Source organism: Silurus meridionalis, chromosome 13, assembly GCF_014805685.1.
Source record: "Silurus meridionalis isolate SWU-2019-XX chromosome 13, ASM1480568v1, whole genome shotgun sequence".
In the NCBI taxonomy this organism is placed as follows: domain Eukaryota; kingdom Metazoa; phylum Chordata; class Actinopteri; order Siluriformes; family Siluridae; genus Silurus; species Silurus meridionalis.
The window spans coordinates 6,546,640-6,565,452 of record NC_060896.1 but is presented as its reverse complement, the minus strand read 5'-3'; the positions used below and the strand labels follow the sequence as shown (position 1 = coordinate 6,565,452).

Genomic DNA, 18,813 nt, shown 5'->3' with positions numbered 1-18,813 from the left:
ATTTTGTGCTTTTATAAATAGCCAATTTCTACTAACATGGTGAATCGGTGAACAGTTCATAATATATGATGGAACTATAATGAACATGGAAAATCAGTGTTCTGCAGATGAGGATGAGTTTCCTTTAGAGTCTGGTTCATTTCAAGGTTTCTTCCTCTACCTACGCAATCTAATTACATATAAACATATAGGGACAGATGACTTTAGCTACTGTATATTCGTAATTATTTATTTCCATAAATCTGCTTTTGATGCATTGTCCACTGTTAAAAGTGCTATACAAATAAAATTGAACTGAATTTAATTAGTAGGGAATAAAATTTTTATGCAACACCACTGCTACTCCAAATTACAAATCTGTTTGTAAATTAAACTGATTACAATTAAAGATTAAGAAAATGACAGTATGTAGCAATGTTCGAATCTGAGCAGCATTAGATTTCTATTCATACCATATTTAAAAACAAGAAATAAACCAAACTGTTAGTTTGGTTCAGCAAGATGCGAATCATTAGATTTTAGCTCTAGCACCCTCATAAAACAGCTAAAATTGGACTATGATATGAATGTTCACGTTTCTGTTTTAGAAATGGTTTGCTGATTAATCTGTAGGTGGTCTAACATGGAAATTTAAAGTGTTGCAGACTTCTTTGTTGATACAGTCTTTATTAAGACATAAGAGTGGGGTGATGCTTAATCAGCAATGTCTGAAATCAGCGGCGCAATGTAGTCAGAGTGTCGAACACCAAAGGTGAAGCTGGGAGCTTTGGATCTTGTGAGGGTCACCTACAAAGATATATACACATATACACAGTATAATCATAGGGTTTCAAGACTTTATTTGTAATTGTCAATTGTGAGTATGTTTGGGGGCCAGTCTTCACGTTACCAAATAATAAGAAAAATATGTGACATACCTGCTCAGGATAGTGAGCTCCAGGCCCTGGCTTCTTGGATCCATCACCACGTAAGTCATTGCGGCCGGTAATGCTGTACTGCGGGAATTTAAATCTGTACAGGTTTGTCTCCACAACCTGGTAAGTCCCAGGTCCTGGAGTCTAAAAGAAGCATTACTAGTAGTATTAAAAATAACCCTTATAGACCTTCCTCCTTATATGCATAAGTTTTATTTTCTTCTTACCTTTTTCAAGTCTTCATCGAAGCTGCCTATTTGGCTGCGGCCACTGAGGGAGACGCTCGGGGCAGATCTTTTATTTACTGATTTTGGCCCCAGCACTGGGGGAAGTAAATATGCAGCAGGTCCTGAATGGAGAAAAAAAAAACATTGTACGCTAGATGATTATAATCTGCATCTGCTGTGTCATTCTAAGGTGTAGTGCGTACCTGGTGTTTGGTCATTGCGGAATAGTTTGGTCCTAGCAGACAGTGAGTATGCAGGGGCAGAATAAAATGTTTTCATCGTTGCTTTCTCAGGCTGATAAGTCCCTGCAAAAAACATAAAAATTCTGTAAAAATAAAATTATATATATATATATATATATATATATATATATATATATATATATATATATATATACACATACAGTACACCCCCATATTTCAGCAACCATTTTATTCAATCTTCTCAAGGGACAATACTATAGACATGAAACTTGAATATTTCAGGGTGCAGAAGGAGCACGCTGAGGTAAAGAAGGTGCACGCTGAGGTAAATGAGTCAAAACGATAGATAGATAGATAGATAGATAGATAGATAGATAGATAGATAGATAGATAGATAGATAGATAGATAGATAGATAATTATTTTATTATTAAATCTTTTTTCCTGTATATCCTATGTGTGTGTGTGTGTGTGTGTGTGTGTGTGTGTGTGTGTGTGTGTGTGTGTGTGTGTGAGTGAGTGAGAGTGTTCCAACCTGGTCCTGGGGTCTGAAAAAGCCGAGAGTCTTTAGGCCGACTGTAGAGCGAATACACAGGGTTGCCCTCACGTCCATTTCTTGTGATATTGGAGGGTATGAGGTAGCAAGGTCCAGGTGAGCAGTTCTCATTGAGTTGCCGATATCGTACTCCAAAACTGTATGCAGGAGCTTTCCATTTCTGTGGGTCATGGTCATTTAGACCTGTCCCGCAAAAAGCACATGCAGAAATAATATTGTTACTTAAAACAGATACTTAAACTGTACCATTGCTTAAACTGTACCATTGCTTATTACAAAAAAAAGCTTACACCTTTTGTATCTTACATGTGTGTGATTATTAGTAATTAAAAATAAATATGTTGTTGTTTGTTTGTTTAATTGCAAAGCTTACATGGTAAAAGTTCTGCTTATCTTGAATTAACCAAATAAATAAATGTAGTACATTATGTTTTATTTTATACTATAATTATATTTATATGACTTAAAAAATGCAAAGTATATTAGAAAAAAAGATATAATATAATATTGTAAAAAAAATAACAGGAGTTATCTGTACATGTATTACAGTGCTTGATTATGGATCACAGTTACATGCTGTAAATTGTATACAAATGATTCTTCATCCAGTAAATGTTTGGCAGTGTAATTATATAACTATATTTTCAGGTGAAAGATATGATGGGGAATCAAATATAAATCTTATAGGTCTCATTAAAGTGTATTGAAAACAACCAGCCAGGTGTAGACCTTTTCTTCAGAAAGTGTTCAAGCAATTAGAGGAACCTTTGTTCTGATTTAGATTGAATGCTCATTTACCTGTAGACCCTGGGAGAGCATACTTAGGCCCTGGACCACTGTACATAGCAGCAATAGGACCTCTTGGCTTGTGAGGCTTGTAGGAACCAACCCACACATCAGGACTTCCCATATCTACTCTGCAGAAGACCAACAAATCACACAAGCATTCTATAAAATATTATTACTCTCCTCTATTGACACTTTTATCAGAATAAGAGGGTGCATCATTACAGGTTCAGAACAAATGTGAAGGTAAATGCATCGAGGTTGGAAGAGAAAAGCAAAAGCAAGGAGCTAATGAAGTCATACCTGCCATTGTAATAAGTACTGAGAAACAGGAACAACATTAAATGTTATCTTTAACCTGAATTAACGTGTGGATATTAAATATAACGCAGGTATGTATTCGTGTACCTTTCAAGTTGTTGCAATGTCTTTTAGTGGCAATCCTGGACTATAAAAGAACCCTGTGTAAAATCTGAGAACGCAGTAAACACTCACGGTGTGCTTTCCTGTCGGTGAGGGAAAGAAGACGTGAGAGACGTGAGGCTGTTCAAATATCGGCACTGGGACACACGTGTAGCGCGCGACGCACTGTGAGCCGCTGTGATTCTCCGTCTGTGTACTGCGTCGTGGCCAAGACGACGAGTCGCTACAGAGACGTGGATTCTAATAGACATGTCACGCTTTGTGAACAGCTTCACCTCTCCTCTCCTCTCCTCACCTCCTCTCCTCTCCTGCATGGTCAATACGCGATATAATTTCCTCAGACGTGTTTCATATCATCTAAACTGTATACTGCAACACTGCTGAACAGCTCTTTTTCAGATATGTTTTATAAATCAGATCTATTCTCTTACTCACATACATGCTTTCTTACTTGCATTTCTACAAATGCATTTCTGCAAATGCTCAGGATTAATGGTGTCCTCAGGTCTGAGAAATGCAGACAGATATTTATCCATTTTATAATACCATCAGGAAGCCCCAATTTATTCTGCAGAAGGACAACAACCGCAAACATACAGCCAGTCAAGTCAAGTCAAGTCAAGTTTATTTGTATAGCGCTTTTCACAACAGACATTGTCTCAAAGCAGCTTTACAGAAATCAACAGTGATGGTGAATAGTGTGTATTTGTGCCTGATGAGCAAGCCGTGGCGACTGTGGCAAGGAAAAACTCCCTTAGATGTTATGAGGAAGAAACCTTGAGAGGAACCAGACTCAAAAGGGGAACCCATCCTCATCTGGGCGACATCAAGAGTTTGATCATAAATCTTTCAACAATACAGAACACTGGATTTCATTAAGAACTATCTTCAGGATTCCTGAAAAAATTTGTTTTGGCCCCAACAGATCTCAACGTCATTAAGTCTGTCTGGGATTACATAAAGAGACGATTTCTCCAAAATATTTTGGAACAACCTACCTGCTGAGTTCCCTCAAAAACTGTGCACATATATTTAGAATAACTAATGCTGTTTTGCAGGCAAAGGGTGGTCACACCAAATATTGATTAAATTAAAATTACTCTATCGTTAATTTACTTTCCATTTTGGTAATTGATGAAAAATAGACTATTAACACGTTTAAAACTTTTCGAAAGCATTCTCACAGTACTGTATATACTGCATACAAGTCAAGACAAGTCAAGTCAAGAAGCTTTTATTGTCATTTCAACCATATAGCTGATGCATTACACAGTGAAATAAAACAACGTTCCTCCTGAACCCTGGTGCTGCATACAGCAACAATCACAGAAACAGAAAACACAGGGCTGAGGACTAGTAATTGTCCTCGCCACATAAAGTGCATGTGTGCAACCTGGTGCAAACGGTGCAAAGACAACACAAGACAGTACAAGACAATACAGGACAGTGCAAGACAATACAAGACAGTGCAAGACAAATACACAAAACACAAAATAGCTCCACCAGTAAACCTGTTGTAAAGAGACGTAAAGTGAACAGTAACAAAAATGTAAACAAAATGTTGTGCAAAGAGCAAATAGCAGCAATCCAGAAAAGATGTGCAAAAACAGCATGTAAACAGTTTATGGTAATAAAGTGATGTGAGTGGTGCTGAAGACAACACACACACACACACACACACACACACACACACACACACAATAATTATAGGGTTTCAAGAATCATGTGTAATAGTCTAATGTGTGGGAGTATGTGTGGGGACCAAATGTCTTCAAATGTGTTGGAATATCTGACAGATTTTTATGTTGACCAGATAAATACGTCACTTACCTGCTCTGGAAAGCCCCAAATCCTGGCTTCTTGTTTCCAATATGATTTATAAATGAAATATTTTTATTTACATATGTGCTTTATTACTTGCACACACCTGGTCATAGAGATATCATCCTGTATTGTGTCGCACTTGTCATTTTCAGTTAATATGAATATCAATATTTTTTCTTCAAAATCACTGATACTCAAATCTCCCTAAAACTTAAAGATTAATAATAAAGAAACCAGACTCAAATGGGAACTTAGTAGAAACAGACATATTTAGATCTGTCTGCCAGACCTTTTTTTTTTTTCGTATTTTACAAATAAAATAAAATACTTCACTTTATACACATTGTTCTTGATTGCACTCAAGACATTTTGTTAAATAGCTAGTTTCTACTAACATGGTGAATCAGTAAACAGATCATAATAATGATAGAGCTATAGTAGGGCAAAACAGTATTTAGTCAACCACCAATTGTGGAAGTTCTCCAACTTAAAAGGATGAGAGAGGCCTGTAATTTTCATCATAGGTTCACTTCAACTATGAGAGACAAAAAAAAAAATCCAGAAAATCACATTGTCTGATTTTTAAAGAATTTATTTGCAAATTATGGTGGAAAATAAGTATTTGGTCAATAACAAAAGTTAATCTCAATACTTTGTTATATACCCTTTGTTGGCAATGACGGAGATCAAACGTTTCTGTAAGTCTCCACAAGTTTTTTACACACTGTTGCTGGTAGTTTGGCCCATTTGAGATTGTGGACAGGTGTCTTTTATACTGATAACGAGTTCAAACAGGTGCCATTAATACAGGTACCAAGTGGAGGACAGAGGAGTCTCTTAAAGAAGAAGTTACAGGTTGGTGAGAGCCAGAAATCTTAATTTTTTTTGTAGGTGACCAAATACTTATTTTCCACCATAATTTGCAAATAAATTCTTTAAAAATCAATGTGATTTTTTTTTCTCATTTTGTCTCTCATAGTTGAAGTGGGTCTCTCATAGTCTTTTTAAGTGGGAGAACTTTCACAATTGTTGGCTGACTAAATTTTTTGCTCCAAGGCATAATGAATTAACAGATGAGGATGAGTTTTCTTCTGGTTCCCATCATACCATCTTAATAAGGATAAACGTATAGGGACTGATTTGTGAAATTACCGAATGTATATTCATAATCTATTTATTTCTATAAATGTGCTTTGGTACATTGTCTATTGTTAAAAGTGCTAATAAAATTTTAATTTAATTGATTTAGTATATTGTGATATTGTGTGGAAGCTGTAATTTTAAACATTATATAAATGATAAATTGTTTCCTGCCTATTTCAATATAGTCACTTGTCAATGGTATAACAGTTTTATTTTTGATAACTTGTACTGTGTATAAAATATATGACCAAAAGTATGTGGACATGCATGATTCTGAAACATCTATTTGTAGATTTAGCCCTCCCCCTTAAATATAATTATAACCTTTTCTCTTCTGTGAAGGCTTTCCACTAGAATTTGGAGTGTGGCTGTGCGGATTTGTGATCATTCAGTTATAAGAGCATTATTTAGGTCAGGCAGTGATGTTGGGTGAGGAGATTTGGGGTGTAGTCGGTGTTCCAATTCATCCCAAAGGTGTTCAGTGGGGTTTAGGAAGTCGAGGCTCTACACAAGACACTTGAGTGCCTCCATTCCAATTTTGCAATCAGGTCTTTATGCTCTGTTCCTGTAAAATTAAACACTAAATGCTGGAACTAAAGACTACTGTGAGTAATACTACAGTATACATAGACACAATACACAATAAACATACAAAAGCAGTACTCTTGATGGTACCACCCAAATGACAAGGAATGTATATTCATATAAGCCATTTTAAGAGACTGATCTATATCTGTTCTTGCAAGGACCTGTTTTATAGTTTGCGGTTCACAAGAGAGGGAAAAAACACTGTATTTTAATGTATTTATTCATTTATTTTTTATACATTTTGGGCACAGCACTTCTACGATATTTTTTCGACTGTTGACATCCCTGCAGTCTTGTTGAAATGTGAGAAATACTGGATTTCTCTTACTTTGCTCCCAAACACCTTCAGCAAGGTGTTATAACTGTCTGTTTCTTCTGTAAGGTTCTGTATGAAGGGAAAAAAAATGACAGAACAAATAAACCAATATTGTAAGTTAAATTTTTTTAAATGAATGACATTTTTTTGATCATTCTCTTCAGAATGAACATCACATCTAATAAAATGTAATAAAATGAAAGCCACAAAAGGGACACTAACCCACATATGCACAATGAGCTGAGCTTACATATACAAAGATACAAATCTATTCACACATACAGATGGTTACCCTGGTCAGTGCCTTGATAAGCTCCTGCAGGACAGGCTTTTCAAGGTGTGGACACCGAAACGTCACCTGAGCCACACAGTTCAGCAAACAGCACAGAGTGCTACTCTGAGACTTAAATGTACATAGACACATAGCACAAATATAAACACAGAGATAGAGATAGTTGGTTGCCATAATTGCTAATTGAGAATTCCTTTATTCTTCAGGTTAGCTGTTTAAATTAGATCTATGGTATCATGAATTTGACATTTAAACCTTTGTATACAAAAAATAGATGTGTTTTCATGTTATTCAGGTCACCTTGTGCAGTGTTTTTAGAGGATTTGGACATGGGGGATTTGTTAGTTTACTTATGTCGTCAGCACTTAGGACTGGATCCTGTGAAGACACAGCACTATATTGTAAATATGTAAAATATTTACGGTGACTGGGTGAAGCATTGTGCTACAACACCAGAGAATTCTCACATTCAATTCAAATGTGTGGCTCGACAATGCTCGACATGCAATTTATGGCTAATAGGATACTGTAAGGAGATGTTTAGCATTTATGTTCCTGACCTTTAGCTTTTCCAACCAGATCCACATCAGAGCACTCAGAACTTTTGCGTCTGTTTCCATAGCTAGTGTAGCCCATCCATAAGCACTGATGTTTAATTCCTCCTGTGCAGTGTATACATTATTAAGAAAAGCCTCTATACAGCTCAGTACATGGAGTATTATACATTTGCACTTGGGAATATTATTATAACTAAGACCATAGTTCAAATTAAAAAGCCTATAATGGCCTATAAAAGATTAGCTATTAAATTATTGTATTGTAGTCATACAGATGACAACATCTGAGCCAGAATGTTTTAGATATCAAGCACATTTATATAAAATTTTCTGCAGTGCATATATTACATGCTTGTGTCAAATGAGTGTACTGGAAGCAGTGTGCAGCTTTGCTATTTTGGGGAAAGACTTGTCATTAAAGGTGTCTAACCTGTAATAGTGCAATTCTTTGCAAGACTTTGCTGTCTGTTGGCTCCTTTTGTGCCATCGCCTTGGCAACAGTTCTCGATGCTAATGACACTTTTCCATACTTATTATTTTTACGGAGCTTTGGACATGGAAAATACAAAAACAAGATCATTGTGTAACAGCAAATGAGAAACCTACATTCATTGAGTTGCTAAATTTTTTTAATTAACAATATCATAAATATTTTGTATAGAACTGTTTCTCAGTGAATGGTAATAAACTCACCTCTATATTAGAGCTGAATTTTGGAAATCCCTGAGATGTTTTCACCATGCATTTTGCCCTCTTCCCAGCATTGGGATTACTGAGGTGATTTGATGACGTTATATGTATCATCCTGTCTGTTTCACATTTAGACTCATTTATCAAGACATTGGAGGCCGGATTTGTTAATATATCCTTTTTTAACTGACTCAAAAATCCATTATTGATTTTACCACCATTCCCAAACAGTATGGAATTGTGAATGAACTTCATATCCTGAAGAAAAGCGAGACAAATCACAGTTATTGAAAAGTGTAGAGCCTGGAATAATGTTTAGACTCTGGGTCAAGAAAATCTGTTAAACTAAATCTAGCACTGATTTTGGATTCATTTATTCGTTTATAAAATATATAAGGTTATGCAACTCAGGAATTACATTAATCATTTGTTCTCACCTTGTTCAGAGAGATTTTGCTGAGGTCTGATTCACTGTAACTTCGCTTATTCAAAAGCATTTCCCTCTTCCTTTCTAAAAATCCAAACGGCTCATCCCAGGACGAGACAGACTCACAAGAGTCTTCCCTATCCACCAGGACAGGCAAATACCTCTGTAGTACCAAAACATTCCTCACAGTTTGCTGTAAAACCAAATTGCCTGCCTTTTTCTCTAATTCCTGTTGAACAACTGAAGGAATGGGTGCTCCCTGGGCGAGGGCCGTCAGAAGGCTGCAGAGAAAATGCAAGATCTTTGGTGTGTGTGAGAGAGAACGGGCCTCTTCACCATGTAAAAGTGTGGCCTGGCGTTGAAGATACTGCCTCATACTGAATGGTGCACCATGGTGCATGTTCAGCATTGGGTACTGCACTAGCTGGGAGCCCATGAGCCTCTCAAAGTCAAACACCAGGCTGATCTGTGCGCGAGTCTGAATAGAGCAAGGCCTCTTTATCCGTACATAGTGCACAGCCTCACTAGCACTGATCCTTAATGTGTAGATCAAGTAGCTTGCAATCAGCACTCCTGTAATGTTGCAACCACATGTTAGAAATCATAGATAAACTAATGAATGTTTACTAATGCTTATATATACATAGTGAGTTATTCATTTTGGTTAGTTCTTGATATTTCATTGGTTATCTGGTTAAATTTAAAAGGCCTGTATAGACATGTTTGAGATTAATATGTAATCTTAAAGCTTGCCTGTTCTGCCCAGTCCAGCATGACAGTGTACAGCCACTTTACCTTCTTGCACAGAGAAGGCCAAAACCTTCACTGCATCCAGAATCCCCTCTAGACACGACACGCCAAAATCAGCCATGCCAAAGTTATAGAAGTAAACTGAACAAAAATTTAGAGGATCACACAAAGCACTGCATATCTGCTTTCATTTAAAATCAGTAATAAGTATGTGTATAATGAACTGACTCTGATTCTCCATAAAGATCTGAGGTGAGTATGTGAAGCCGCTGTCAGGATCCAGTTCAGGGCCGCAGTGAGCGTGCTCGCCTGGCAGCTGCATATTAATGATGGATTTAATGTTCAACCTGTAGATACACAGGCAATCATGCACACAGGCATGTGCTCATTTATTGTTAACCTAGATATTAGCATTTACATTTAATCCCAACAGAGCAGTGGTCACTTTTTCTTGCATTAGCATTTATTCATTAACTGATTACTTTAATTAACATATATATATTTAAATAATGAAGTTGTATTGTAAAGTGGTATTATGCTTATAATCAACATTTACATGTAAAGCAGGTTGGAAATTTAGCAAATTGACTATTTTTTTAAGCAACTTGGTGACGAAATTAGCTGCAGTTAAATTCTGTTTTCAGGTCTATTGACATGAACTAAAACATATATGAAGAACTATTCAAACCTTTTGTCCTATCAACAATTAACAGAAATTATGTTTGCTTTTTACTTACACTGTTATTAATAACAGATGATGCCAAGGCCATATTATTTTGTTATGGGATATTCTGGTGCTATACTGAGTGTCAGTATTGTTATTGTAAAAAGCATATTATTGCACTGGTTTGAAACACTTACCTTTTAAGTTGATCTATTATGTTGTATGTTTTAATGAGATTGGTAGACGGCCTTGCCATGGCAATGATGTCATCAGTCATCCTTCCAACCAACCAACCCACAAACAAACAAATATTTAGTGTAAAATATTTTACTTACTTAATTTAATACATTTAGTTGAATAATTTTAAAAAAGTTTTTTATAGATCCATCATAATTACATTTTAGCAATAATTAGGATTGAATCCAGCACAGGTCCACATTTTCATTTGACCTGCCGCATTTATACAGTCACTTCTGTCAAATTGAACACTGGGCAATACATATACATATACATATACATATACATATAAACATATACATATACATATTAGACAATGTGAGAAAGGAGCCTCACCAGCTAGAGAATAAACCCTTAATGGCCTGTTGGCTTGGTCTCCAGCACACCGGGCCCTCATAGCGGCAATCTCTTCCCCCACAGGCCAGCAAGCAGATGACCTTTGGGGGAATGGCTTTTACCAGGGCTTCCCTGGCCTGGGAATATGAGGGCTTTGGCACTGGAATCAGCGAGGTCATACCGGAGACAGGTTGTGGACAATGGACAGGAGAGAGGATGGAGATCAAATGCTGCTAATTAGCAAATTAAACCACAGGCTTGATAAGTGAGGTAGTTTTTAGCATTGCTAGGTGATAAAGAGAAAACAGGAAATGGTTTAATTTTTACGAACAGGAAAAGACATACAAATAGAAACTAAGTAAAACTTTTCACACCAAATGCAGACACCAAATGCAAGTTTAATGTTAGTTGCATTTGGCTGAAAATAGATATTCAAAATGTTGAAAAATTCTTATTCATAAAAATACCAGCATATAATCACATTTAAACTTAATAATCAGAACAATTCCTTACCTGTCTTTGGCCTCATCCACACAAGTAACGTGAACAGGTTTCATGTATGTGTGTGAACTAAGTAATGGTAATCCCTTACGGCCATGCTGCAGATGCTCGTATGACTGACCTAGCTTCAGGGTTCTCTAATCCTTATTAACTCCCATAAACACATTAGTGGACATACACTAACCAATCACAGAAACGTCTGATTATATAACATGGCCTGAACACTCCCATATATGATGTCATAAACATAGTAATATGCAGGTCAACTATTAGATCTAGTATTGTTAAACAGTAAAGCTACAAATTTGTATTTGTTCAATCTGGGGCTTTATTTAAACTTAAAATGTGGTGTGGAGAGTAGCACCATGATTGATGCAAATTGCCAAAAGGGATTGTAAATGTGAATTCTAAGCTGATTTAGTTAGCACAAAAAAAATACTGTGCTGGCAAGACTGGACACCAGGCAGAAGAATTACCCACTCATACTTTACACACACAACTGCATGCACAGTATTGCATGAGTGCATTACTGTGCATGCAGTTGTGTGTGTAAAGTATGAGACAATACAAACATTTGTATGTTCTACAATTAAAATGTTAAATAATGTTTATATACACCAATCAGGCAGCACAGTTTATGACAGGTGAAGTGAATAACACTGACTAATTGATGCACATGAGGAGCGAAGGCTGGCCCAATTCAACAGACGAGTTACTGTAGCTTAAATTGAAGAAATGAATGCTGTAATGCTCGACGGGTCAGGAATGTTTTGGCAGAAAAAGGGGAACCAACACAATATTAGGCATAATGTCATAATGTTATGCCTGACCGTTGTACATTCTCTGTGGGGACTGATCTAATTTCTTTATTCTAGTATGAAAGGTACACAGTGGAGCAGCAGGCTGTATTGCTGCCTTACAGCTAAAGCTTTCCTAGTGTGGATCCTGAGATACTGAATTCAGCATTTTCTTCTTCTGTTGGTTTAAACCTTCCAAAAGAAATGCAGCTATTCCAAATTGTTCCTGTGTGTGTGTGGTGCACAATAGTTTAACATTGTCATCTCATGGCCTCCCCTTTAGGGCTTATTCCTGCTTTCAATAACCTTTGAATCCACTGTGACCACAGAACTGATACTATTGTACATTATATGATCAATGGATTATAAGTTATATTTCATATTTCCAGGGTAAACTTTTAGACCACAGGTTCCCAGCCTTGCTCCTGGAGTACCCCTGGTGTCCTATACATGTTTGTGTCTTTCCTCTTTTACCATGTCTAGTTAGGAAGTGCTGTCAATTAGTTGATTAATTGATTTGGCTGTGTTAGGAGCAGGGAAAACACAAAAATGTGTAGGACATGGTGTACCCCATGAGCAAAGCTGAGAAACTTTTAACTGAAGACTATATGGTCAATGGTGGGTGAATTTTTGTAGTTGCAAATTGCTTAAAATATTATTTAAATGTATTAACTGGCAAATTTCGCCATATTATTAACATGTAAACTTTAAATTTTTTCTTCACAGTAACTTTAGAATTATTCGCTAATCGACAACTCGCGGACTTTTATTTCCGGCACACAAAAGTCTCCTCGCTAGTTCCTCATTTTCTAGACGCTCATTGGATAAAAGCGGGTCACGTGATATACACTAACGCGGAAATGAATCACTTGTGGTGTCGGCTCGAGCGAAGGTTTGAATTAAAGTGTGTAGTTTGGGGAGAATAGCAATAATAGAGATCAGATTTATATTTAAAAAATGCATGCATCCTTACTTGTTTTACAGTAGACTGAAATGTTAAAGCGTTAGGTTTAGTTGAACAACTACTACACGTGCTCACCATGTGGTCAAACCCAAAACACAGCCATTCAAGTATTATAACATGATGACCCATTATATAATTCCCATATGCGGAAAACACATCTATACAGTTCATATGCACAGGTTTAATTATAGTTGAAGCCATGGATTGGAATACAGAGGGAAGCACCGAGGCTGATGAGAAATCTCCGGAAAGCAGGGAGGTTGTGATGGTGAAAAGTGATGGAGAAAAGGTTGAGAATCAGACTGTAACCATAAGCATGTGTGGATCTACGCCTTTGCTGTGGAGGGTGGCTGAAATCAAGAAGTGTCGAGAAGAGGTTGGGGTGATCGGGTCTCTTGTGGGGTCTTTGGCAAGACAGCCAAGGCAAAATGTCAGATTGGGAAGACCTCTAGAAATTCTCCAGGAAGAGGCCAGGCTGCTGGAGGAGACTGGAAAGGCAACTGCTTTAAAACATAAAGAGGTAACCATTAAAAACTATTAAAACTAAAACTTAATCAAATTAAATACAAATACACAACAGTGGAAATAAATACACAAAGTATACATGGGCAGTAGACTAAAAATGCCTGATGCAGCTTTGTAAATTGTAGGTATGTAGCATCAGTTACAGAAAAAGGATTCTGATGACATATTCACACAATGATTTACACATAATGAAAAATATTTAAATGCAAATCCACCTGTGTATGTATGAGAAGGGAGCAAATCGAGGAACCCAGAGAAAACACACACAGACACATGCAAAAGTCCTGGGGGTTGTTCACTTTCTACTTTTAAATAATTAATTTGTTCAGTCTTGAAACTGTGAATGAAAGAGATTATTAATTGTATCATCGTGAGATATTTCAAACCTATTAATCGTGTATTCCTATTGTGTTGTATTCTTATTTCCACAGCTCTCTGAACATAAAGAGAGTCGTTCAGATGCAGTTAAGTTGTACCACGCCAGACTTGAGCGGAGTTATGTGGAGCAGTGTTCGCTTGCCCTGGAGGACAAGAAGGCTGTACTACAAAGAGTAATAAATGAGAAACAGAATGGTGATTACCCCCTTTATTAAAAATATTAAACAATATAAATACTAAACATAACATTGGTGCATTCCCTCTGAATGGTGAATACTGTGAGCCTGAGCTTTTCATTCACAGAATAGGCAACAACAAAAAAGTTACATACTAAATTGTACATTTAAAGTAAATATAAAATATATACTCACGTTTTCTTGTGTTTTTTGATTAAGATCACAAGGGTAATGCAGGAGCAGAGCAGGCGGTAAGAGAGCGACTTGAATCTTTGGAAAAGAGCTTCTCATTTCCTCGTTCTGCCATGGCAGTCCAACTCTGCACTGCTCGGGCCGGCTTCAGTCACTGTCCTGAGGAACATGCTTTTTTGGCTGCCGATTGGCCAAGACTTAGAGACAAGCGCTCAGAGACGAGGTTCCAGGTTTATAAGGATCTTAGGAGTAAAGGCTTCTACCTAACTGCAGCAGGGAAGTTTGGAGGAGATTATCTGGTCTATCCAGGTGAGATCAGTATGAATAGATAAAGTTTCAACTAATTTTTTTGTTTCCTCAGTGACATTCCTCAGTGAATTGTCAATTGAATAATGATGTTGTTCTTCTTTTGGCTGCTCCCATTAGGGGGCGCCACAGCAGATCATCCGTCTCCATACCACCCTGTCCTCTACATCTGCCTCTTTCAAACCAACTACCTGCATGTCGTCCCTCACCACATCCATAAACCTGCTTCTTGGACTTACATTTTTCCTCCTTCCTGGTGGCTCCATCCTCAGTATTCTCCTACTGATATACCCCATGTCACTCTTCTGCAAATGTCCAAACCATCTCAATCCCACCTCCCTCACCTTGTCTCCAAAACGTCCTACATGTGCTGTCCCTCTAATAAACTCGTTTCTAATCCTTTCCATCTTCGTCACTCCAAACGAAAAGCTCAACATCGTCAGCTCTGCTACCTCCAGCTCCATCTCCTGTCTTTTACTCAATGCCACTGTCTCTAAACATCACAGTCTTATAACCACAGTCACTCCTGCTCTCACTATTCTCCACCCTGCCTGCACACTTTTCTTCACTTCTTTAACACACTCTCCATTACTTTGCACTGTTGACCCCAGGTACCTGAACTCCTCCACCTTCTCCACCTCTTCTCCCTGCAACCACACCACTCCACTGCCCTCCCTCTCATTCACACACATGTACTCTGTCTTACTCCTACTGACATTCCCCTTTCTCTCAGCACGTACCTCCACCTCTCCAGGCTCTTCTCAACCTGCTCTCTACTCTCACCACCAATCACAATATCATCCGCAAACATCATATTCCATTAAGACTCCTGTCTGACCTTGTCCGTCACCACTGCAAACAGGAAAGAGCTCAGAGCCGATCCTTGATGCAGTCCAACCTCCACCTTGAACCAGTCTGTCGTTCCTACTGCACACTTCACTGCTGTCACACTGTTCTCATACATGTCCTGCACCACCCTCACATACTTCTCTGCCACACCTGACTTCCTTATACAATACCACAATTCCTCTCTCTGCACCCTGTCATACGCTTTCTCTAAATCCACAAACACACAATGCAACTATAGTTGCCCAATCATTCAGCACCTCTTCACCACCACAGAGCCCCTGTCTGACCTCTTCCTTGAATCTCACACTACAGTCTTTCTCCTTTAGTTTCCACCATCTTCACTCTCCTCCTAATCTTCTTCACCCCGAAAACCATCCTACAGACCACCATCAGATGCTGTCTAGCGACCTTCTACCACTCCATCTAACTCACTCCAGAATTTTTCCTTCTCCCATCTCACAGCCCACTTGTGGAGCATAAGCACTAATGCCATTTATCATCACCCCATCAACTTCCAGCTTCCCGATCATCACCCTATCAGAAACTCTTTTCACCTCTGCTACACTCTTACTGTAAAAAGACTGATTGTTGCTAACCATTTCTTTAATTAATTTATTAATTAATTTTCTTCTACTTTTTCAGGTGATCCTCTCCGCTTTCACGCCCACTTCATTGCCCTGTGTTTGCCTATGGATGAAAAGTTACCGGTTTGTGATGTTCTTGCTATAGCAAGGCTTGGATCCAATGTAAAGAAAACAGTGTTACTTTGCTCACCACAGGACATCAGTGAGGAAGAGGAAGTAGGAGAAAAGGTTGTGTATTCATCTCTGCAGTGGAGTGGAATGGTATAGCATGCAAAAGAACATTTGGGGAGCTGTAGGACTGAGCCTGTTTGAGGCATGAATATTTACTATAAAATTAAATCTTTTCAATTTTATATCACTTGTCATTTTTTTTCAGTTTGTTTTAGAGCATACCCTAAAGCAATATTTGGGTTAACCCAATAAAACCACATGTATGAAAAATCCAGTGCTTTGTGGTTGTGGTGTATGATTGTTTAAGTGTTAAGGAAATGCTTTGGTAAGAAAATAAACTGCTCATATTATGCTGATATGGCTGGCAAAAAAAAATATTTCAAATATATATAGGCCAACATCAACTTTTTAATGATACCGTATTTTCCGGACTATAAGCCGCTACTTTTTTCCCATGTTTTGAACCCCGCGGCTTAAACAACGAAGCAGCTAATTTATGAATTTTTCCTGGGTTTTTCCTGGTTTCACAAACTTCAAGCCAAAAAACTGAACCCCATAACATTAGACCAATGAAATTTTCGAACGGAAACGAAAAAACGCACCTCACCTGTGTTCTGAGCTGCACGGCATCGGGAGAAAAACTTTTTAAACGCACGACGATGCCAAAAGATAAACTCCAGAGAGAAATAGTTGTGAAAGGAAGGAGGAAGACAGTTAACAATGACTTAATTGCCACTGTGAAGATACAAGCCGTTGTAACGCGTTGAGTCTGGGTGAAGGGAGAGCTCGCTTCTGGCATGCTATTCCCAAAATACCGCTATGCTCCTAGAGGAAGCGCAACATATTTCACCCGTTAAAACCCGTTTTACACCTGCGGCTAAAATTCAGTGGGTGCGGCTTATATATGGTGCGCTTTATAGTCCGGAAATTACGGTATTTTAGTTTATTGAGATGCACCTGTGTGTGTGTGTGTGTGTGTGTGTGTGTGTGTGTGTGTGTGTGTATATATATATATATATATATATATATATATATATATATATATATTTTTTTTTTTTTTTTGCTTGTTTTATTAATATAAAAATGCAAGGTAAGCAAACAATAAATATTTTGTGGTGGAGGCAGGTGTATGAGTAATGAAGCAGGTTATTATAACAAGCAGGTGCTAATGATCATCAACTTCATTTGTAGGTTTCATATGTAGGTGAGGAACATCCAAACTCTGTTACTAAGCTGAAGTGAAGTTTCATGTCACGGGTCATAAACCATGGCAAGACTAGGCACAGCAACATGACACGTACTGCATCAACAAGAGCTATCCAGAATGTGTTTATATGATTTTTCTTCACTGGGAAGAACATGCCTGGCCATGATGTATGACATGTTTTAGCATAATAATGCAAAAGTGGCCTGCATTTAAAACTTTTTAAAATGATTAATAAGAAATTGTGTTTTCTCTCTAATGACCATTTCCATTAGGAGTTTCCAAACTTTTGCCACCTGGGTTTGCTTTAATTGTAGAACATATCCCATGGAAACCCTTAGCATATACACCGATCAGGCATAACATTATGACCTGGTGAAGTGAATAACACTGATTCTCTTCATCACAGAAGTCTCCATGGACTATGATGTTTGCGGATAATATTGTGATTTGTGGTGAGAGGAGGGAGGCGGTGGAGAAGAGTGGCAGGAGTGATTTGTGATAGAAGAGTATCTGAAAGAGTGAAAGGGAAAGTTTATAGGACTGTGGTGAGACCTGTGATGTTGTATGGTTTAGAGACAGTGGCATTGAGTAAAAGACACGAGGTGGAGCTGGAGCTAGCAGAGCTGAAGATGTTGAGGTTTTCGTTGGGAGTTACGACGATGGACAGGATTAAAAACGAGTTTATTAGAGGGACAGCGCATGTAGGACGTTTTGGAGACAAGGTGAGGGAGGTGAGATTGAGATGGTGTGGACATGTGCAGAGGAGGGACATGGGGCATATCAGTAGGAGAATGCTGAGGATGGAGCCACCAGGAAGGAGACAAAAATGTAAGTCCAAAGAGGAGGTTTATGGATGTGGTGAGGGAAGACATGCAGGTAGTTGGGTTGAAAAAGGCAGATATATAGGACGGGGGTATGGAGACGGATGATCCGCTGTGGCGACCCCTAATGGGAGAAGCCGAAAGAAGATCTCTTCATCATTGCACCTGTTAGTGGGTGGGATATGTGATACAGCAAGTAAACATTTTGTCTTCAAAGTTGACGTGTTAGAAGCAGGAAGAATGGGCAAGTGTAAGGATTTAAGTGAGTTTGACTAACGGTCAAATTGTGATGTCTAGACGACTGGGTCAGAGCATCTCCAAAACTGCAGCTCTTGTGAGATGTATCTATTAAAAGTGGTCCAAGGAAGGAACAGTGGTGAACCGGCGTCAGGGTCATGGGCGGCCGAGGC

At 38.1% G+C, this 18,813-nt stretch overlaps 3 protein-coding genes across 8 annotated transcripts; 1 reads left to right on the top strand and 2 right to left on the bottom strand.

Moving 5' to 3' along the window:
• Positions 1 to 646: 646 nt before the first annotated feature.
• On the bottom strand, positions 647 to 3,449 carry LOC124395806 (outer dense fiber protein 3-B-like). 2 transcript variants are annotated; one of them, XM_046864656.1, is made up of 7 exons: positions 3,181 to 3,449; positions 2,698 to 2,816; positions 1,879 to 2,082; positions 1,345 to 1,446; positions 1,142 to 1,263; positions 918 to 1,058; positions 647 to 786 (listed from the first exon to the last, which is right to left on the bottom strand). In XM_046864656.1, the coding sequence occupies exons 1-7, from the start codon at positions 3,420 to 3,422 to the stop codon at positions 694 to 696; spliced, it is 1,023 nt and encodes a 340-aa protein (XP_046720612.1). In that variant the 5' UTR covers positions 3,423 to 3,449; the 3' UTR covers positions 647 to 693. The 2 variants fall into 2 exon arrangements, with proteins under 2 accessions (XP_046720612.1, XP_046720613.1); XM_046864657.1 differs by lacking the exon at positions 3,181 to 3,449 and adding an exon at positions 2,989 to 3,041.
• A 3,416-nt stretch (positions 3,450 to 6,865) lies between these two features.
• zgc:77752 (uncharacterized protein LOC393862 homolog) lies at positions 6,866 to 11,923 on the bottom strand. 5 transcript variants are annotated; one of them, XM_046865295.1, is made up of 12 exons: positions 11,446 to 11,923; positions 10,933 to 11,218; positions 10,557 to 10,637; positions 9,924 to 10,042; positions 9,741 to 9,836; positions 8,956 to 9,518; positions 8,522 to 8,776; positions 8,259 to 8,375; positions 7,832 to 7,933; positions 7,572 to 7,649; positions 7,272 to 7,382; positions 6,866 to 7,048 (listed from the first exon to the last, which is right to left on the bottom strand). In XM_046865295.1, the coding sequence occupies exons 2-12, from the start codon at positions 11,109 to 11,111 to the stop codon at positions 6,920 to 6,922; spliced, it is 1,830 nt and encodes a 609-aa protein (XP_046721251.1). In that variant the 5' UTR covers positions 11,112 to 11,218; positions 11,446 to 11,923; the 3' UTR covers positions 6,866 to 6,919. The 5 variants fall into 5 exon arrangements, with proteins under 5 accessions (XP_046721251.1, XP_046721250.1, XP_046721252.1 ...); XM_046865294.1 differs by having other exon boundaries at positions 9,699 to 9,836; positions 10,933 to 11,092; XM_046865296.1 differs by having other exon boundaries at positions 7,262 to 7,382; positions 9,699 to 9,836; positions 11,446 to 11,922.
• A 1,034-nt stretch (positions 11,924 to 12,957) lies between these two features.
• tsen34 (TSEN34 tRNA splicing endonuclease subunit) lies at positions 12,958 to 16,649 on the top strand. Its single transcript, XM_046865298.1, has 4 exons — positions 12,958 to 13,714; positions 14,151 to 14,292; positions 14,493 to 14,774; positions 16,263 to 16,649. The coding sequence occupies exons 1-4, from the start codon at positions 13,394 to 13,396 to the stop codon at positions 16,469 to 16,471; spliced, it is 954 nt and encodes a 317-aa protein (XP_046721254.1). The 5' UTR covers positions 12,958 to 13,393; the 3' UTR covers positions 16,472 to 16,649.
• Positions 16,650 to 18,813: the final 2,164 nt, after the last annotated feature.